At 36.8% G+C, this 22,391-nt stretch overlaps 2 protein-coding genes across 5 annotated transcripts in view; one reads left to right on the top strand and one right to left on the bottom strand.

The window, feature by feature from the left end:
• The window catches only part of slc15a4 (solute carrier family 15 member 4), a 61,496-nt gene extending 52,935 nt beyond the window's left edge, over positions 1-8,561 (bottom strand). Inside the window, exons 1-5 of the mRNA XM_016471200.1 lie at positions 8,386-8,561; positions 7,501-8,123; positions 4,565-4,857; positions 3,101-3,242; positions 1,722-1,799 (exon numbers count right to left, since the gene is read on the bottom strand). Coding sequence (XP_016326686.1) covers positions 1,722-1,799; positions 3,101-3,242; positions 4,565-4,857; positions 7,501-8,073 — 1,086 coding nt within the window. The 5' untranslated portion in view covers positions 8,074-8,123; positions 8,386-8,561. The remainder of the gene's footprint in view (positions 1-1,721; positions 1,800-3,100; positions 3,243-4,564; positions 4,858-7,500; positions 8,124-8,385) is intronic.
• A 2,740-nt stretch (positions 8,562-11,301) lies between these two features.
• The window catches only part of glt1d1 (glycosyltransferase 1 domain containing 1), a 40,635-nt gene continuing 29,545 nt past the window's right edge, over positions 11,302-22,391 (top strand). Inside the window, exons 1-6 of one of the 4 annotated variants that reach the window (XM_016471203.1) lie at positions 11,302-11,488; positions 13,209-13,360; positions 14,419-14,524; positions 17,280-17,331; positions 18,899-18,935; positions 19,821-19,877. In XM_016471203.1, coding sequence (XP_016326689.1) covers positions 11,421-11,488; positions 13,209-13,360; positions 14,419-14,524; positions 17,280-17,331; positions 18,899-18,935; positions 19,821-19,877 — 472 coding nt within the window. In that variant the 5' untranslated portion in view covers positions 11,302-11,420. Of the gene's footprint in view, positions 11,489-12,606; positions 12,808-13,208; positions 13,361-14,176; positions 14,236-14,418; positions 14,525-17,279; positions 17,332-18,898; positions 18,936-19,820; positions 19,878-22,391 lie in introns of those variants that run through there. The other 3 variants (XM_016471204.1, XM_016471202.1, XM_016471205.1) reach the window with 3 other exon arrangements.

Below are 22,391 nucleotides of genomic sequence, written 5' to 3' on the forward strand. Positions count from 1 at the left end.
TTATTTTCAATAAAAATTAAGGAAATAATCAAAAAGTTGAAAATAAAGTATCGGGTAGGGTTAGGGTAGGTGTAGGGAGGGCTTTATTGTACCAATAAGGTGGCATCCATTTAATAATTAAAATTAAAATTATAATTTACACTCAATACGTTATTATTGCATACTGTTTTATAATGTACTACAATACTGAAGTGCAGATAATTGCCACTATTTGCAACAAGTAGTATACTTGATAGTAGAAATCCTCCTATTTTAACAGTGTAAATAGGTATTTGCACGTAGTGTAAATAGCATATTGCTAAAAATACTGCTATTTTCACTTAGTGTAAATAGAATCCATTGCTAATACGAGATTTGAAAAGGGAGGAAAAAAAAGTTCGGCAAAAGATGGGATCGAACCCGGGTCGATCACGTCAAAAAGCTGACGACACGCGCTTATCCATCTGCGCCACTGGAGCTGATGATTCACAGCCACTTTTAACTATATGTAAATAGACACCCCGTATTTTTTATTCCACAGTAAGGGCAATTCATACAATACATTTAAACTGAGCTACTTTAATACCATCTCCGAACTTTCTACCGACTCTGCTGTTCTTCGGCTGGTTCTTCCCTGTATAGGTTGATTGACAGATGTCTCGTCCAGTCAGCGGTGAGTAATCCCAAACCAATGGCGCTGTCTCAAACTATACCTACCTCTTCCGGTTTGTCTGATTTGTCGTTGTGTTTTCTGACTTGTTCATTTGTTTTCGGATTTGTCGTTGTGTTTTCTGACTTATTATTTTGTTTTCGAATTTGTCATTGTGTTTTCTGACATGTTATAATGTTTTCTGAATTGTTGTTGTGCTTTCTGAATTGTTATTTTGTTTTTTAGACTTGCATTTGCGTTTGTAATTTGTTATTTTGTTTTCAGAATTGTGATTTGTTTAGCACTTTTCGGCCACCGTACATCCCAGATCGTGTCAAAGGATTGTTTGTTGAAGGAGTATTTTGTTTCGTAAATGAGGCAAAGTGTCACGGAGAGTTCACAAAGAAACATTTGTTGAAAGATGAAGCGGTACTAGATCCGACTGCAGCTGCATCACAATCTGTAAGTAAATGATTTCATAATGTTTTATTTTGATCATGTTGTCAAAACACTCACATGCAATAGCGAGGGGGCAGGGCACTGATACGGTTTCCTATGCAAGGATGTTAGCCAATCATAACAGTGGCCAATTACTGACAAGCCTCAAAGGACACGCCCCTTAAAACAAGTCGTTTTAGACAGAGGGTCAGAATGAGGGTTGAAAATAATCATTTTTGCACATATGTATTTGTTGTTTCTTTTTGGTGAAAAAAACTTTATTAACATTATAAGTAAACCTCAAGGCACATATTAAAATAATGTTAAAAATCCATGTCATGACCGCTTTAATCAAACTGTTTCTGGCTAAGAAAAATTATCAATGAAAATCCAGTTGACAAAGACATATTTCATTTATAGAAACGTATGTATCATTAATGAAAGCATCTGTGGCATTGAAACTGTTGCTTCTTAATAGCACGACAGAATAAGAAATATGGGAAAATTGATGAGGAAAGTGACCAGAGCACAGGCGAAAAAGGAGGCCAACTGCTTTAATAATTGAACTCTTCATTAACAAAGCAATTATATTTTTCTTTCAGGCCAATTTGGAAGTGATCTGACATTATTGGCACTGAAATAGCGGTTCTCTTACCGGGTGGGAGTCTGTGGAGTTGGGATCGGCTCCAGGAATTGTCAGATGGAGACTCTGGAGATAATATGTGGTCTGCATCTGCAAGCGAAGACAACAGCACACATAAACATGCAGGCTGCACTCACTGCACTGGTTCTGACCAGCCTACTATGATCCATTTACCACTTGTAGAGACACTGTTGCAGAATATTGCTATTGATTAAAACTTGAAATAGGGCAGAGGTAGAAAATAACAAGAGGCAATATTTCAGCCAGTAAAAGCAGTTTGGTGCTTTGTGAGAACATTCTGCAATATCTATTCATGCAGAAAGTCATTAGGCATTTTTTTTTTTTATAAAAGTCAGAGATGTCCTTTACTTGAACCTTAATTTAAGGCCCCGAGGACTAACAATGTCGGATAACCTTTCTAACAGTTGGCAAGCGTCTCAGCAGACAAAACATATGGGATGACAAGGCCTCAAAAGATGACCTTTCGCCATAATTGGAGGAAGAGAATCTTGTTTTCACGTGAGATGGACTACGAAACAATGATCCTTATCCTGACAGTCCCACAGCAATTTAACTTTACTACTAAAGCTGCATTTACTGCAGGAAATTACTCAATGCACCTTTAGAGAGAAGAATTTTACAGCATAAATATAAGGATTTTTTTACGTTACCACTGGTCAAGATCTGGAAAACAATTAGGGTGACCAGACATCCTGATCCTGTTATGAATTAAAACATTTAAAAAAAACGGCTGGTTATTTCACTAAGGTGGTTGTAAGATGCAGAAATGAAAGAGACAGACCTTGAAAATATTTAAACATGGAAATGTTGACAAACTGTATTCAAACATCTTCAAAACACTTTATGAGTGGTTTGACACACAACCTGTTTTTCTGTGGTAAGGTGACATAAATTCAGTGGTTACGGGCCCCACGCCGGCTGTTAAAGGAACGCTGCTTTAGTAGTAGAGATGCCCCATTCTTTATTGCTTGTCCTTTCTGTATTACCTTGAGCAAGGCACATATAAAGTTCTTCAAGGAAGCACCTGTCTGCTCAAGGGCTTTAAACCCACCCGTCCCATAAAGGCTCCAAATGGCACAAACCTTAATATGTCAGAGACAAAATCTCTGCTTATAAACATCCATCACTTGTATTTGACATGCCAACGACACCGTTCATCAGCACCATGCCTCTCCTTCTGTATGAGACACCTTGAGACTTCAAGCTAATAAAATACCTATGCAATTTCCTATTTATCCTGTGTCACAACTACAGTAAATTAAGGTTAAAAAATGCATTGTTGGTACATTTCCCTATTTTTAAGGACCTATAACTGACACAACAGATTTGACAGACGTAGTACTTGACACACCCACTCATAAAAGCCTTACCTGGAAATAGACAGTCCAGTACGGAATGAGTGCCAGGAAAACAGGAAGTATTTTAACCAGCGCTTTCACTTCCTCCACCTTCTCCTCTGAAAATCGCCCACCGTACGTCACCTTTGCGCCATCCAGTAGAGATGGCTTTGGCCTTGTGGGGGAAACAAGCATTTTAACAAGCATTCATTAAAACATCACTGAAATATTGGAGTATATCTGTGTTTGAGAAAGAAAGTAAAAAAGATAACGAAAGAAAGGAGCACGGATTTGGCCAACTTAAAAATAATAACGTCACGTTTTTTCATGACGCGCCTGTTCTTTGATTTAGAGAGAGGGCACGGCACTTGACTTGACTTGACAGTAAATAATGCCGCAGAGACACGATGAATAGGACCGCAACATACGAGACAGACAAGAGAGGTGGATCAAAGAGAAAGATGAGGGATAACATTACAGACTAATAGAGTCATCTGAATCTGGAGTGGAGGTTCCCACGAAAGAACTGCATAAATTTACAATCTAACACACTAAAACCATTTAACACAGTAGAATGTAAAGACTAATAGGCACATTTATTTTTAAGTTTAAGAATAAATATTTATAATCTTTACATATTTTATACTTTCTGAATATGCAACAACTGAAAAATACATCTTAGTTCAACAAGAAATTATGTTCATATGTAGATGAAGCTTAATTTGCAACTAATGTGCATCCTATTCTTTTTGCTGCACTTATATTAAAACGCATCTTTTCATTATTAGGAAGTGAAAAAGTAAACCAATACTCCAACTGGGCCTCATTTATCAATCTAACATAGAAACGAGCGCAGATCCGAGCACACAAACTTACGACAGGGTTCACTTGTGATTCGTGAAACATTCATAGTCAACCAATCTTATCATACGAACGAATTGTACACTGATAAATTTGGCAGCTGAAAACAATCGTCAATTGAATATCACGCCACTAAAAATTCATGCTTTAGAAGCCTTGCCCCTAGAGTTTACGGTATGAAGAAATGTAACCTGACCAAAAAGAGGAAGTAATCTCATGAAAGAGAAATTGATCTTACTCCAAAAACACCCGTTAACCTTGTAATTGCAAACAATTACATTAATTTATATGTGTATTAAATAGCGGTAAATATAATGAAACAATTACAATGAAACAATGAAACAATTCAGAACAGAACAAGAATGATATATAAGTAGCTATAACGATGCAACGATTTGTGAATCCTCATGGTCTATTGTTTATGCTGCTATTTGCACATATAAAGCTAAAGCCCTGGGGAAAAAAAAATTACATTCCAAGTGCTGCATAAAGACAACCGTACGGCCAATTTTCTGTGGAACATTTGTTTTGTAAAAGAGGCCCAATAAAACCAAGAGTGTGTATTAAGAAAATAAACAAGGTCAAGGTTAATTTCATGTGGACTTCTTTATTCAGTAAAGTAAATGCGGCCCTCACCTGAGCAGACTTGGTTCTTTTGGCCCGCGTCCACAGAGGGCCGAGGCCAGGATCCGGAACATGTCGCTGAAGGCACTGCCGTCTGCAGGTTTGGTTATAAACACCATTTTGCCCAGAACAAAGATGATGAGGGACACCCCGAGGCAGACGGCTGGGATGATGTAGCCAATAAAGAAGCTAACGTTCTGCTGAATATAGGCTACTCCACCCAGCGAGAAGATCGCTCCAAGATTAATGCACCAGTAGAACCAGTTAAAGAACTGCCGCGTTGCCTCTGGACCTCGATCCTTCACCTGTAAGGACATACATCACAAATACATGTGTGAACTTTAAGATCATTGATTCATTTTTATTCACTTGTTTTATTAGTTTTAAGTGCACTGACTGAAAACTCTCCTTATTTTAATAATCAAATCACTTTTAAATCCATAATAACCCGGCCTATAACAAGTTCAGTATCAAACACAGGCAATAATAACAACATGAATATAATTTCCAGCTGGAAAAACATGGTATCTTTTTTTACTTGCATGTGGTTACAGAGTACCATCAATAAGCACATCAACATTCAATACCCATAGTCTTCATTTAATTCAAGTACTGATTTGCAATTTACTAAATGCATTTACAAACTTGTGTGAAGTTTCTTCTCAAGTGCATGCACATGCTGTTCTAAAGAGATGTCTGCTCTCAAAAACCTATAAAACATGCAGCTGTAGTCATACAATCAGAGATCGATCCACCAATTTTGGGAAAAGTGTCAATATACTGTAAATTGTAAGCCAATTTTCAGTTCATTGCCCCACTTCCTCAAAGTTTCAATGAGATCTATGCCTCACAATGACATCCAGATGGTACATCCCACAGTTAATTTATTTATCAAATCTAAAAAACACATGACGATCATATGACAAGGCAACAATTCAACAGACATCAACACTGGCCTATTCCAAGTCATCCACATTGCAAAATAAGCCTTGGGTTTTATTTTCTTCCAAAAACTTGTTAAATAATCCAGTAGACCAGGTAACTGGGAAAACAAAAACAAACAAAAAAAAACTGTCAAGCAGTCAGAAAAACCAACAAAGACAGATGTCAGTTTTACTTCCTAAGTTGTTAGTTTCATTTTGCATGTTATGCACAGAAGCATCGTTTAGAAGAGTCTAGGGTTTCTAATTAGTCATTTAGCAAATTATTTCCTTATAGTTTGCTTATAACAGGGATATTCTCCACTGTACTGGGCTACTGTATAGTTTCTTGTTACTGAGAGGTCATGTAATCGGGTGAAAGTGGTTAATGAGTGCTAAAGCATGACAAATGGAAGGATTCTTTTTTTGTACAAATATTTTTGCACATTATAAGAAATGTTTTGTTGTGCTTGGTGTGAATCAATCTACATCACTGAATTTCTTCAGCATTTAATTCTCAACAATACAACATATTAAGTTTGCAGATAGCAATGTAGTTCTTCTAACCAAATCTGAAAAACAGACCTAGGCAGTGACCATAGAAGTCACTTCATCAAAAAGCCTAAGCATTTAGATCTTGTGACACAAGTCATTTTGTAGGCCACATGGCTAATTCAGACTCAAAGTACCTCAGAAATGTGTGGTATGTGCCTTGTCATTTAATAAGTGAAGTGAAAGTGCCCAGAGTTGTGTCCGAATTTAAGGAAGCCTCACATAAACGGCTGTTGCCAAGGGAAACACAATAGCACTTTCTGAAATGCAGAAACCCATACTTAAGTAATAAGGCACTGATTCATAAGATTGAGTGTTTTAAATTCTCAATTTACTATTATTGCATTTGTTAATTTAAAGCTCCTTTTAAGACATGACAATGTTAGGTAAAATTAAACTTGAAAAATAACAGTCACCCTTAGTCACTCTTGTTTCATTCCAAACCTGTATGACTATCTTCTGTGTATTTTATACTGAAAATGAATGAGGAATAAGAGTGTGAAGTGAATGTGAAATGGATTATAAAAGTGGTCCATATGACTTATATTCAGTTTATGAACCCTATCTCTCATAGGTGCATTCATGAGAGACACAGCAATGTCTGATTTGTGCTTTTTTTTTTTCATTTTGCATCTTTTCACAATAAATTTACAAATAGAATGTTTACAAATCTAATAGATCCACTCTTTACTTTTATGATACTTTTGCATCCTTTTTGAAGTTTAAAATGACCAGCCCCCAAAGTAAGTGGACAGAGCAAACAGCACTTTACTCAAAACTTCTTCTTTTGGGTTCCTAAAAAAAAGTGAGAAAACCAATACCAAGTCACAAAAAACAAGTCACAATAAACTCTCTAAACTACAAAAGCAGTGACTCGTTGTATCTACAGACAGCACCAGTCAGGGTTTACCTAAAGCATCTGAAAGAACAAACGCCAGCAAGCATGTCAAAGGTCTTAATATCATTTAGTTTCATAAAAGCCAGACATAGTAGAAAATACTGTTCTGAGAATCAATCCAAGGTTGTGCCCTCTGAGATTTGAACCTACTCAAAGTTTAGACAACTTTTCAGTTGTAGTGAATTATGTTATCTCACGGGTTTCAATCTTTTAGATGCCACAGATCCCCCAAATATACACAAAAAAAATCTGCTATATATTTAAATGTATAAAGACTCAGTGGAAACAACAATTATAAATAAGCATAAAATATTATTTTGAAAATATGTATTTTTTTAAGTTACATTATGTTTTTTAGACTCACCAGAGTACTGTACTGTTAGATGTATTATTTACATCAATTTTTAAAATTGATTTATTTTATCCAAATTATATATGAAGTTACTTTGTTTAGTTTTTAAATTCATTTTCTTTAGTTCATTTATTTTTACACTGTTTTTATCTAAACTTCTCAACGGACCCAGAGCACTCCCTTCCTAACACTTCCCCAGACCCCATTTTGAAAACCCCTGCATTACCTGATCTGCCCCGAATGGAGTGATGTTTGATTTCACAGCTCCCACGCCAACGGCCACCAGCACCAGACCACTGAATATCGCAGGCCCACAGTAGGGCGGCCGATTCATGCAGGTCACATTGGCGGGCACAGTCCCATTTTCAGGAAAACACTCTGCCGGCTGCACTGGGAACGCCATCTCTTCTCCACACAGAGAGGTCCTGGTGTTGTCGTTGGCCACAAAGGGGAAAAGCAGCATCCCGATTAGGTACAGAACTAAACTCAAGGCTATGGTTGCAAACTTGCCAAGGCACGCATCCGCCAGCCAGCCACCAAAAGGCGATATCAAATAAGTGACACCCATGAAGATCAAGGGGGCCTGGCTGGCCGAAGTGGCCTGCCAATAGAAGGGGCTGCTGTTGAGGAAGAGCACCAGGTTCGAGGTGATGCCATAGAAGGCCATCCTCTCTAAAGACTCTGCCAGCAGTATGGCAGCACAGGCCAGTCTCCTGCCATTGAACACTGACTCCGATCTGGTTGAAGCCACAGAGTTGTCCAAAAGAGGAGTGCTCTCGTTTACATCCCTGCCAGCCATGGCCTGATATGCTGTTTCTCAAGAGGTGGTCAGCTGACCAAAATCAAAACCTAGAACAACAACAAAACGACTGCCATTATATTAAAAGCACGTGATACCACAAAACTATACATGACGCAATAATGGAAATTCAGGAAATAAATCACGACAGAGTCCAAATAAAATACTGACACATGTATTTCTTAGCCTTATTGACATATTTGTAGATTTCAACCGACAATAAAACAACATGAAAGGCCGCTGACATGCTGTCAGCAACTTCTTTATTTTACTCAGTAAACAGACTAACAACAAACATTTGTAAACACATACCGTTCTTGAACACTTAGCACTGCTCTACATTTAGTTGTGTTCAGCCCGCGACGTGTTTACCAATGTCCTCGGGATACATGTTATTAAAATATTAGTTTAAAATTCCTGAAAGTCTGACAGTATGGTTAGCTGTCGGCTCTGAAGGTAAACAGCAAGTCACAATACTACCGCGTGACACCCGGTTCACTCACAAGCGTCAAAGAGACGCGCCCACAGCGCATTCATCGGATAACAGTATCATCTGGAGGCGCTTATCGTGTGCCAGTGAAGAGTATCAGGTTTATCGTTTTGTATACAAAACGTAGAGTTAAGCGTCAATCAACTGGCAAGAAAGCTAAAGGCAACTACTGATTGGGTAAAGGAAAAATAAAGAGTTTATTCTATTGGCTAGTCTTGCAGCCAATCAATTCTGCACATAAACTTCCTGGGTGGTGCCTTTGCTGTCAAGTACATTTTAAATACGGCTAGTTGGTTATTCCACTGATGTAATAGAGAATATATAGTTTAGGGGGTTTAATTAATTTTGTGCAAATACCACTGAGGAAAAATGTGCATCTCTGGTATTGTTGTTAAGAACTCATTTTGAGAGCATTTTATCAGTATTATTCCAGGAGGTTTTATACATAATTGTATATATTCTTATGTTATGGGCATTGTCCACATTTATTATGAATCTAATTTAAATAGATTAATAATTCATTTATTTATTTATTTATTAACCATTTTTTATCAATGTCTTGTTTAGATTCACACCCTTTTTGTGATTAGTGGCCATTTGTTAAAACCTTTTTTAATAGTTTGTGCATACACCTCTTAGAAAGACCTTTTTTGCCTAAGGTGTTCATAGATAGATAGATAGATAGACAGATAGATAGATATTTTGTGTTTAGTTAACATAAAAATGTATGCCATGTATTATAATATATTCCTTGTAAATATGACAGAATACTATGTTGTAACAACACAGATTATTTGATTGTGTGACTAAAAATGTATTGTTGAATGGATTTAAATTTCCAGTTAGTTACAATAACAAATTTAATTTGCAAGTGTACTTAAATCTTTCATGTTTTGATCAAAAGTAAAAAAAAAAGCGTTTGAGTGTCAGTTATGTAGACTGACAGATCACACGGATCTGCTAGAGCTGCTCGGCTTTAAACAGCTGACAGATTTTTAAGGATCAAGAGGTGAATAAAACTTTCACAACTTTAGCCTTCTTTCCTCATTCAGACCCATTAAAATGTATGAAATTCATGAACTCAATTTCAAACGGTCTGTACTCTAAGGAAGTGCCAGTGGCAATTTGCTGTGGCATGATAACACTTCGAAAGTCAGCATGTCCCTCATTCACAGCTCCTCTCTCTCATGAGACTGACTACAAGACTTGGGTTATGTGTTTGTTGTTACTTACTACTAAGCAAACTGCAATATATATCAATGACAAAGAATATATACAGTGCCTTGCGAAAGTATGCATACCCCTTCATTTTTTTCACATTTTGTTATGTTGCGGCCTTATGTTAAACTGCTTAGTACTTTTTCCCACATCAATCTACACTCCATACACCATAATGGTAAAGCAAAAAAAAAAATCTTTGCAAATTTATTACAAATAAAAAAATTAAATGATTCCACTGCATAAGTATTCATACCCTTATCTGGGACAGTTGAAATTTAGCTCAGGAGCATTCATATTGCTTGTAGATGTTACTACACTTCGAGTGAAGTTAACCTGTGGCACATTCAGTTGAATGGGTATGATTTGGAAAGGCACACAAATCTTAATAAAAGATTTAACAGCTGATAATGCATATCAGAGCAAAAACCAAGCCCTGAGGGCAAATGAACTGCCTGTTGAGCTCAAAAATAGGTCTGCGTCAAGCCACACATCTGGGGAAGAGTTCAGAAAAATATTCTGCTTCATTGAAGGGTCACAGAAGCAAGTAGTCTCTGTTACCCTTAATGAAAGAAGTTTGAAACAACCAGGGGCCTCATTTATCAACAGTGTGTAGAAAAGGTTCTATTTTGTCCTTATATTTACACACATTCCTACATATAAGTACAAGTTGGTAGATCACACACTTTGAGTGAAACTGTGCTTACGCACTCATTACGCACACATCTGTGCGTACGCACTGTTGATAAATGAGGGCCCAGGACTCTTCCTGGAGCTGGCCTCCTGGCCAAACTGAGCAAGTGATGGAGAAGGGCTTTGGTTAGAGTGGTGACCAAAAACCAGTTGGTCACTCTAGTTGAGCTCCATGATCATATGTGGAGATAGGAGAAATCTACAGAAGGACAAACTTCACTGCAACACTCCACTGATCTGGGCTTTATGGCGGTGTGGCAAGACTCAATCCTCTGAGTCAATGATGTTCAGGGGGCCTGGAATAATCTAATTACATGTATTTAATATTTGGAATTTGGTCAAGTAATCCGGATTGCATGTAATCAGCAGTATTACTGTTTTTTTTTTAATTGCATTGTTATCAAATAAATGCAGCCTTGTTGAACTTTTAAAAATCTAGAAGATACATAAATAAAAACAATCCAAACTTTTGACTGTTAGCAAAAGGGACTTTGAAGTGATTGTATCAAATGTTGATATTGTGGTAATTTGATAAATAACATTGTAATACAAATGTAATTACCATGTCAAGTTCTTTATATATTTATTTATTTTCTATATCTATCTATCTTTTAGGCTATAATTAATATCTAACATTTCCATGGCTTGCTACACAATCCACACAGATCGTGTACACTCTTGATTATTAATATACACACTAATATATTTAGATGTGATTGGGTGTCACATTTTATCTTTTTTAATTTCGCACACTAGTTTCCATGTTTCCGGAGGGTCTTCATTTGAAACGGACTAGTGCAAAAATAAACTCGCGTGCGTACGTGTGTGTGTCCGGGAGGCTGGTCTCTGACGCGACAACACGAACAGAGTCAGGTCAGGAGAGTATTATTGTCTGTCTGCTGGCAGGCAAACTCTCTCTACTGTTTATTAGCGTCAGCATTTTAAAATGCGCGTGCTCTTCCTAGCCCCAAACAGTCCCAAAACAGGGAACTGTACTACAGCCGAAAGAATAAGGTAACATTGCTGTTTGCTTAGCGAAACCAGGAAGTACCAGTCCTCTATTGATTCTCAAGTCAACAAAAGAGCTTATCCTAGTAGTATTAACCCTGTAAGGCGATCATTTTTCAACTGAAGCTATCTTAAATCAAAGTACTAGGCTATATGTCACGTATTGCACTGCATAATGCACATAATGTTTTCTTTTGGCGCTGTTGTTCAAATAAGTACCATGTTATTGGACACGTACCATGGTAAAATCATGGTAATCTTTGAGATCGAAGTACCATGGTATTACATCGCTGTGCTATGATACAGCCACACAATTTTTGTAAGGGGTGTTATTAAAGAAACATCTGTGCGTACGCACTGTTGATAAATGAGGGCCCAGGACTCTTCCTGGAGCTGGCCTCCTGGCCAAACTGAGCAAGTGATGGAGAAGGGCTTTGGTTAGAGTGGTGACCAAAAACCAGTTGGTCACTCTAGTTGAGCTCCATGATCATATGTGGAGATAGGAGAAATCTACAGAAGGACAAACTTCACTGCAACACTCCACTGATCTGGGCTTTATGGCGGTGTGGCAAGACTCAATCCTCTGAGTCAATGATGTTCAGGGGGCCTGGAATAATCTAATTACATGTATTTAATATTTGGAATTTGGTCAAGTAATCCGGATTGCATGTAATCAGCAGTATTACTGTTTTTTTTTTAATTGCATTGTTATCAAATAAATGCAGCCTTGTTGAACTTTTAAAAATCTAGAAGATACATAAATAAAAACAATCCAAACTTTTGACTGTTAGCAAAAGGGACTTTGAAGTGATTGTATCAAATGTTGATATTGTGGTAATTTGATAAATAACATTGTAATACAAATGTAATTACCATGTCAAGTTCTTTATATATTTATTTATTTTCTATATCTATCTATCTTTTAGGCTATAATTAATATCTAACATTTCCATGGCTTGCTACACAATCCACACAGATCGTGTACACTCTTGATTATTAATATACACACTAATATATTTAGATGTGATTGGGTGTCACATTTTATCTTTTTTAATTTCGCACACTAGTTTCCATGTTTCCGGAGGGTCTTCATTTGAAACGGACTAGTGCAAAAATAAACTCGCGTGCGTACGTGTGTGTGTCCGGGAGGCTGGTCTCTGACGCGACAACACGAACAGAGTCAGGTCAGGAGAGTATTATTGTCTGTCTGCTGGCAGGCAAACTCTCTCTACTGTTTATTAGCGTCAGCATTTTAAAATGCGCGTGCTCTTCCTAGCCCCAAACAGTCCCAAAACAGGGAACTGTACTACAGCCGAAAGAATAAGGTAACATTGCTGTTTGCTTAGCGAAACCAGGAAGTACCAGTCCTCTATTGATTCTCAAGTCAACAAAAGAGCTTATCCTAGTAGTATTAACCCTGTAAGGCGATCATTTTTCAACTGAAGCTATCTTAAATCAAAGTACTAGGCTATATGTCACGTATTGCACTGCATAATGCACATAATGTTTTCTTTTGGCGCTGTTGTTCAAATAAGTACCATGTTATTGGACACGTACCATGGTAAAATCATGGTAATCTTTGAGATCGAAGTACCATGGTATTACATCGCTGTGCTATGATACAGCCACACAATTTTTGTAAGGGGTGTTATTAAAGAACAGCTCAGACTCGGAGCCAATTTATTACAGAGATGCTGATGTATACATGTGTGTGTTTGGGTTGCAGGAATCATATCGTGGCTGCAGGACATACTTGTGTACTGTGTGATACAAGAGAGTTCAGATCTGCCTCTGATGTATCGTCCCTGATGATGCAAGAGCCACGGTTCGAAGCTGCGCTGGCCATTCATCTTTTCAAAGGAGGCAGGCTTCTTTTAGGTGACACGTCCCCGGCCCCTCAAAAATACATGCATATGTTGGTTTCACCATATTAGTGAGAGCATCTCGTAGATGTAATTGATTTTATACTGAGGTGGAGCACCACAGAGCCTAGCCTGCACACACGCATACTGTACATGCATCTATCTTGTCTCATTATTGTTACTTTTCACTATTGAGCTCTATCACACAATTTATGACTTTACTGGTGGTAGATAAAAGGCAAGTAGCTACTTGCACACTAAACAAGTTTTATAGTAGTATTTTATTTAGGGGTGGCACACTGGTTGATACCATATCAGTTATCAGCCATTATTATTGTTTTATTTTATTTTTGGTATCGACTAATATTGGATATTTAATTGTCCATGCTCATTTCTACCTACTTTAACATTTAGATTACCTTTGCCGTGATCTTACACACAAAAAGTAATACAGTATACTAATAATTCTTGGCTTATCAATTTCAGTCATTTTAACATTCATGCACCCCTACAGTTTATTATTTTTTCAATTAATTAACAATGCCTTATATTTAGATGCATATTTCTAGCCAGTAAGTATTTTTATGTCATGACTGAAATTCCACATGTGCAAAAAAGTACCATGGTATTACTGTTTTTTGTACCATGCACCATATTATTTGAAATATTATGGCATATGAAGATGGTAATCATTTTATTACCATAGTATATACCAGAGTACCATGGTATTACCATCTGATTTTTTATCATATATATTGTCAGCTTCCTCTATTTGTGGTGTTAATTTAGAAAACTGACTGTTGACTGATAAATTGTGCATCCTTACTCACAGAATGTCTTGTTCAGATTGAAGGCTACTTCTCTCTCACCACCCTCAGATACAGCATTCTTGTGAGTCATTGCCCGAAATGTCCACTCTATGGATGACTACTTTCCCCTCTGGCAAGATAAACACACTGTTTCATGCCTCAAAGACTTTGCTCACTCGAAGGATTTAAAAGTTGAACTTCAGAGGAGGTGAATTAGTGAAATAAGGGATTTTTGTCTTTGTTGTGAAATGTAATTTCTCTGCAGATGCTGGAGTGCCGTTTGGGGTGGTGTTTGGAGGGACAGATGTCAACGAGGACGTAAAAGATGAGCACAAGCGAGCTGTGATGGAGGAAGTTCTGCGCAAGGCCAGGTCAAGTTGACTCTATCTTTGATGAAAGCCGACGCTTATCCTGCTTCTCTGCTCTAGTCAGAAATAATTAAAGGGGTCATATGATGCGATTTCAATTTTTCCTTTCTCTTTGGAGTGTTACAAGCTCTTGGTGCATAAAGAAGATCTGTAAAGTTGCAAAGACTAAAGTCTCAAATCCAAAGAGATATTCTTTGTAAAAGTTAAGAGTCAACCACGCCTACCTAAAACAGCTCGTTCTAACACGCCCCCACATGTCGACGTCACGATTTGCATAACGCCGCCCAAATGTTCACGCAAAAAAAGAAGGCTTAACGCCGGGACAGGGCATCACAATATGGCAAGGGGTGTAACATTTTCGTCACACGCTTGAGGTATTCGGCCAATCACAACGCACTGGATAGCTGGCCAATCACAGCACACCTCGCTTTTCAGACCGATGAGCTTTGTAAAAATCGATGTGTTTCAGAAAGGCGGGGTATAGAGGAGAAACAATAATGTACAGTATGTGGAAAATAGTGTTTTTTTAACCTTAAACCGCATAAACACATTTCATTACACCAAATACAAAAAATAATGTTCTTTTTAGCAACATCATAGTCTAGTCAAGTCAAGTCACCTTTATTTATATAGCGCTTTTAACAATACAGATTGTGTCAAAGCAACTGAACAGCATTAATTAGGAAAATAGTGTGTCAATAATGCAAAATGACAATAGTAAACAAATTTTTCAGTTAAAGACAGTTCATCATTGAATTCAGTGATGTCAACATCCAGCTCAGTTTAAATAGTATCTTTGCAATCAAGTCAACGGTATCGCTGGAAATGAAGTGTCCCCAACTAAGCAAGCCAGAGGCGACATATGACCCATTTAAAGCAATTGTTTGACCAGAAATTAAAATTTTGTCATTTATGACCTCTTCCAAACCTGCATGACTTCCTTTATTTTGTGGTACACAAAAGAAGAGATATTAAAGAATGTACTGGACTGTTTGTTCTTTTCCATGAAATTGAAAATGTAATCTGTCTGTTTCTCACATAAAAACTCATATGGCTTCAGAAAACTAGTTTTATGGACGAGTTATGATGCTTTGTAGGTGCTTTTGCATCTTTTTGAAGCTTGAATTCTTGAGTCATCATTCTTCAAAAAGTTTGTGCTCCACAGAAGTCGGGCAGTTTTGGAGTAAGGGGCGAGTAAAGGATTTTTAATTGTAAATGAACAATATGAAAGAGGATTATATAAATTTACTAGTATGTTGTTAATCTCTTCTTCTAAGATTAGTCTTTAATTAGTCTTCTAATCTGTACTGGATAAAGTGGTCTGGATAAGCATATTGTGAGTGATTTCTAAAGGATCGTGTGACACTGAAGACTGGAGTAATGATGCTGAAAATTCAGCTTTGCATCACAGGAAGAAATAATTATTTTAAAAAATATATATTTAAATAGAAAACAGTTATTTCAAATTGTAAAAATATTTCAGAATATTACTGTTTTACTGTATTTTTGATTAAATAAATACATTAAAACATCTAAAAATCGTAACATCTAAATTTTGACGTGCTCTTTTTTTAAAATATTATACTGATCCTAAAATTTTGAACAGCAGTGTATAGTCCCTCTGTTTTTGCTTTCTCTTTTTATCCTACAATAGGCATTTGGCTTAAAAAGGTTGATAGTATCAGGTATTATGTGGCATTTCTTTTCCTTTTTCATCTGAAATAGACTGAATCTGTACCCTTTGGTTTCAATTCATTAGCCAGGTGATATCGATTCATGTGATCTGTTTGATTAGTACAGGCAGACTCACACCCTTTTGACAGTCTTAAGGGAATAATTGACACTTGGGAGCATAAGAACGATAAGAGCCTTCCACTTCAAACGCATCTCCCAGAGAAGACCCCCTGCTGCTGCCGTTACTGACTAACCTTCACATCTCCTGAAAGAGAGACGAGGGACAGGGGATGATGAAGAGGAGACGTAAGGAAACCCTTGGGGTTTAGTTGCAATAATTTGGAAAAATAACAACACTCTGTCTGCTTTTTCTTTATTCAAAATCATTGTTAGCACATCCCCCCGAAAAATCAAAGAGGACCTTATGTCTTATGTATGTGTGTGTGTTTTGAGTTTGAATAAAGGGAGCTTTAGGATGAGGCCTGAAAGCAAGACAGAGGCATAGTCCAAACTTTATGACTTTTTTTTTCTTAACAAAATACAAATACAGAGAGCTTCAAAAGCCAGAACCAAATTGAAAATCTGGGATGTAAAGTGTAATTAAAATGAGAACAAAAGGATTGAAGGTTTTGAGAAAAGTAAAACGAAACACCAGGGTCACATTTAAAATACAAGTATTTTCTGATATATATATATACATTTTTTTATTTAACTTTTAACAATTTTTATGCTAACAATATAATTTGTAATGATTTTTTTTATGTTAAAAAAACTCCACCATAGCTTCATCTTTCTCCTCTTCATCACCCTGATTATAAGTGTTACTCAGGGATTGCTCAGGGATTGCATTGCGGTGCTTTTATTTGCGTGGCTTGACTTTGATTTGATTTACAGATTTTTGGCGGCCACTGACAGCTTTGATGTCTGGGAAAGTGTGGAATTGCAGTGAAATGAAAACGTTTGAACGCAGTCACTGGGGCGAACCTCGCTATCACAAACCAGTGCATAAATCTGACTTTTCATGTTTCTTTACATGTTAAACATATCAACTCAATTTCTTCATCTCTGTCTCTGTCACACTCAGGTTTGCTGTGGCGTTCACTGATAAACTGAAAGGACGCGCCGAGGAGCTCTTGGTAAGAAATGTTAAGAGTTTACAGCTCTGGGTTCTTATAGCTTGTTGACACTTTCAGCAGCTGTCAAGAGCCCTTTCCATACATGTACTGTAAATGAACTGCTGTTCAGAGTGCAGTAAAGAGTAATGTGAAATCTTAATTGATAGTATTTACTTTTTGTTGCACAGGATAGAATGTTGTGGTCCCATTGTGCATGAGGTGGTGCTTTTTGGTACTTTTTTGTAAATGCTGTAATAAAAAAGATATATTAACAAGTTTGAGCTCACTAAGAATTTTTTTTAAAGAAATAAATACTTTTATTCAACGATTAATGTATTAAAGTGTGCAAACTTGATAGTAAATATATTTATAATGTTACTCTTTCATGAGTAACTTTTCACTCTTTCCATGCTATTTTTTAAACTTTCTTTTCATAAAAGAATCCTGAAATAAATGTATCACAGTTTTGACAAAAATATTAGACATGCAATTATTTTCAACGTTGATAATAATAAGAAATGTTTCTTGAGTACCAAATCAGAATATTAGAATGATTTCTGAAGGATCATGAGGAGTAAAGATGCTGATAATTCAGCTTTGCATTAAATTTGCACAATATTACTGTTTTTTCTGTGTTTTCAGTTAAAGAAATGCAGCTTAGGTGAGCTTAAGAGAAGTCTAACAAATAAAAAAAAATCTTACCAACTTTGAACTTTGAATGTCCTAATTACACTTAAAGTATAGGCACATTGAAAGGATAAATGAGGTAATAAAAATGCCAGTGTTTATTTTTCTAATGGGTTAGAGAAGAGGAAAAAAAGGAGAGAGACAGATGACTACTGCACTAGCTGATGCTATAAATAATACAAAAATTTTTTAATGCTGTGCTAAAAAAATAGCACAGCATTAAAATCACTATTTCCATTTTTTATCCTCCAATGAAACCCCAGACACATATTACACACATGTGGAAGTCAAGACAAACAGGATGTCTCTGTTTTTGTCACACACACCAGGGGTCTCCCTCTCCCAGGACTGATAACATCCAGCCAATTTCCCCTCCATCTGTGTGAAATTATCCACTTTATCTTAGCCAGCCATTTACATATTGTTCTTTTATTACCTTCCTGCTGCTGTATTGTTTTTTTTTCTTCGACTGGTATTGATTTATGCAAATCATGGATTCGCTGTGCTGCAGAGATTTTTTTCAGCAGATATTTTCTGTTATTACATTAGCCAAGGGCATGAACTTTGAACATGGATAACTCTATTGTCATAAAAAGAGAAATTCTAATGGTTGACATTTAGTTTTATTTTCACCTGCAGAGCTTCCAGGGTCACAAAACCTTATAAAATATCAGTGAATTAAAAATGTGAAAAAGCAAAATCATTCATAAAGTAATATTAATATCTAAAATGAGTACAAATACATAAAGTAATAATTAATAATTATTATTAATTTTGTCCAGTAAACATGAACCAGTGAAGTCATGAAAATTAATTTGTCAAAAGGTTGGAAACGCACATCTTACAATACTACTAATATCCAGTAGGGGTCTAACATTTATTTCTTGACCATTTCTTATAGGTATGTGAGAGCAAGAAGATTTATGTACAGCCTCAAGGTAGAGTTTATTAATACTGAATGTTTCCTGATGGCATTTCGTTTAAAGGTCCCATATTGTCAAAACTGACTTTTCCTGGCTTTTTTCATGATAACTGAGGTCTAGGTGCTATGTAACTACCATATAAGTTTCAAAACAGTCAGTCCACAGTAAAATTCACACAGCCTGCTTAAAGTAGCTGTGATTTTTCACGAACCGTTGTGACTTCCGTAAAAAGTTGACGTCAGAACTACACAGTCACCGCCTTCAGTCACCACCCCGAGCACCGCCAACCGTCCCACTCTCCTTTTGCCAAACCCCCAGACAACATGACGTCCATGCTTTTGCTGAGCAAGGACAACACGGAAACATGTCGAAAAGGTTCACTTTAACCACGAAACCAGATCGGCCGACCTGTAACGTTATACTCTCACTCAAAGGATGGACGATCTGACAGGATTGTTACTATGAGCTGGATCACATCTAACGTGTATAGTAAAGACAAACTCACCGTGTCCATCTAGTCATGATGAAGATGTATATACATTTCAATTTCAGTAGGAAACTATTTTTCCAGCTACATTATTGTTCCAGCCACAATTAATCACAACAATGTATATACAATTACAAATGATTATATATAAATCGTCAGTTTGTTATTTTATATACATGCACAGACATTATTTCATACACGACATAATCGTGAGATGCAAGAAACATAGACATATGGCAAGAAATCTGTAGACGCGCCCATAACAACAAAAGACAATACTTAATTTAACCTTTTCTGATAAGAAGTGTGCGCTGCAAACGCTAGCATTTTTGTGGGCCAAAATGCATTTTTGAAAGGCCTTTGAACATTTTTTAAATATATGTAATTATTGAAATGTCTACATATGTTTCCAGGGATTGAGACCAGAGTGGCATCACATTTCAGCTGGAGTGACTTTTTACACAGCACAGGTGCAACACCTTCACAATTACTGCTCTCCACTTAGTGGGCGACATCATTAAATATATAATAGACATACAGGTAGAAGAGGATTAGATGGATTTTCAGACCCCATTTGATTAATAACATGACATATGCATTCATCATCATCCCTCTCAAACACTTTTTTTGATAAGCAGCAGACGTCGCCCCATTAAATATACATGTGGTCTTCAGTCCTCATCACATTTGAAACAGTCTCAGGAGCACTCAACCTTGATTAGAGAGCCTCACGGACTTCAGGAGTGAAGAGGTTGTGCATGTGAGTCTGTACATGTATAACATGCATATTTATTTTGAGATGGGGCAACAGAGTAAAAGAAAGAAAGGCACATTAGAAAGTTTGTTGGTTTCGTAGATATTTGGGAAAATGTCTTCACAGTCAAATCACAGTTTTGCAGATTATTCTCACAGATATACCATTCTAAATTTTGAGTTAGGTAAGATGTTTTTAATGTTTGTGAAAGAAGTCTCATTGGCTCACCAAGGCTGCATTTATTTGTTAAAAAATATAGAAAAAACAGTAATATTGTGAAGTATTTTTACAAAGTAAAATAACTGTTTTCTATTTTAATATATTTTAAAATGTAATGTATTCCTGTGTTGGTAAATCTGAATTTTTAGGAGCCATTACTTCAGTCTTTAGGCACATGATCCTCTAAAAATAATTCTAATATGCTGATTTGCTGCTCACGAAACATTTTTTTTTATTATCAGTGCTAAAAACAGTTGTGCTGCTTAATATTTTTGTGGAAACTGATACATTTTTCCCCCCCAGGATTCTGTAATGAATATGCATTTCAAAAGAACAGTATTTATTTGAAATGGAATCCTGTGTAACATTATAAATGTCTTTACAGTCACTTTTGATTAATTTAATTCATCCTTGCTAAATGAAAGTATTAATTTCTTTCCAAAAAACAACAACAAAAACAAGTCTTTCTGACCACAAACTTATCAACGGTAGTATACGTAAAGTTGAAGCATTTTATTTATTTACAAGACAGTGCAACCAAACAAACATGCTTTTTTAAAGGAAAATATATCACAAAAGAAAGCGGTTGTCAAAAGTTAGTTCTGAGAAAAGCTTCAGTGTTATTTCATATTTATTATTGATTTATTTTTTTTTTTCAGATGCCACCTGATTTAATATTTTGTATCTAATGCAATGACATTCAGATTTATAAGGTTGACTTAAGTGTGACTTAAAGACTTCTGGGGCTGCTGTATATCGGTCCATCACTAATGAAAAGACCCACTTCCTAGGAACATGCTGCCTTACTCTATAAAAAGCTAAATGTACATAGACTGATTCAAGGCCCAGAATATCTAATCCATTCTCCTGAGCTCATGCGCTGGCATGTCGGAGTAATCTGCTCCAGTGCGCCTGCTGCTCCGCAGTGAAGATTGATCTCTACATAAGCCCATGCTTGTTTGTGGAGACCCCTGGGGCTGGTGCCACCGCTCTGAGATCAGTCGACACAAGCCCCTGCAGCTCTATCAAAGCAGGTGCTCTGACCCCCTACCACGCTGAGTGGATGCTGAAGTGGATGATGGGATAGCTGAGATGTCATCTCTGGATCACACCCAGGTTGGAGGTCTATAGTTGTGTCAAAGTTTTTTAGGTGGAGCGGGGTTTCACATGACAGAGAAGATCTGGGTGGTCCTCTGGGATTGTGCTGTATAGACCCCCTCATAGCACTGGGTGATGATGAGAGTCACGCCTGCAGGGGCTCATGGGAAATGAGGTCCTGATGCAGAGACGATTTAGTGTGCTCAGAGATGTGAGTGGCAAGAGTGAAGTTTTATTTCTTTTATTCTTTTCTGAGGATTTGAGCTATCTGGAGGTGAAAGTATAGCTCCAGTGGTTGATGTTAGTGGAAAGACATAATTCAGAGAAACTTGTGAAGGGTGTTTTTTGACTAGGTCATTGAACTCCTTATGAGTCTTTGTTTTCTGCTATGCTAGGCCAAAAAGCACATTTTTGCAGTGGTGATTAATCTGAAATAGGTTAATGGTGTAATCTGATGTGTATATTTACTAATATTATATATAAAAGACTAGTTCAAATTAGGGATATGATTAATCAAAATAAAAAGAAGTTGTGATGTGCTTTTGTGCAATTTTCAAATTGCAAAGGCTGCCATTTAATTAAATCAATATATGTGCTGCGTGTTTTAGAGGGAAGAATGGCACTGTGTTCATTTACACGCATACAGTTTATGATCCAGGGTTTTCTGTGTGTTGGAGCTGCTTGGTTCACAGTAAATGCTGCTCCTCACAAACTCCATCTTTGCATCTGATCTGAGTTCTTAAAACGTGCATTTGGGAATGCAGTATGTGCCTTCCCATGCTTGTAATGAGAAGAGCTTATAAATCGGCTGCTAAGAACAAAAGAGAAACTTTAAAGGGGTCACATGATGCAATCTCAATTTTTCCTTTCTCTTTGGAGTGTTACAAGCTCTTGGTACATAAAGAAGGTCTGT

This window comes from Sinocyclocheilus anshuiensis, unplaced genomic scaffold, assembly GCF_001515605.1.
Source record: "Sinocyclocheilus anshuiensis isolate Anshui unplaced genomic scaffold, SAMN03320099.WGS_v1.1 scaffold296, whole genome shotgun sequence".
In the NCBI taxonomy this organism is placed as follows: Eukaryota; Metazoa; Chordata; class Actinopteri; order Cypriniformes; family Cyprinidae; genus Sinocyclocheilus; species Sinocyclocheilus anshuiensis.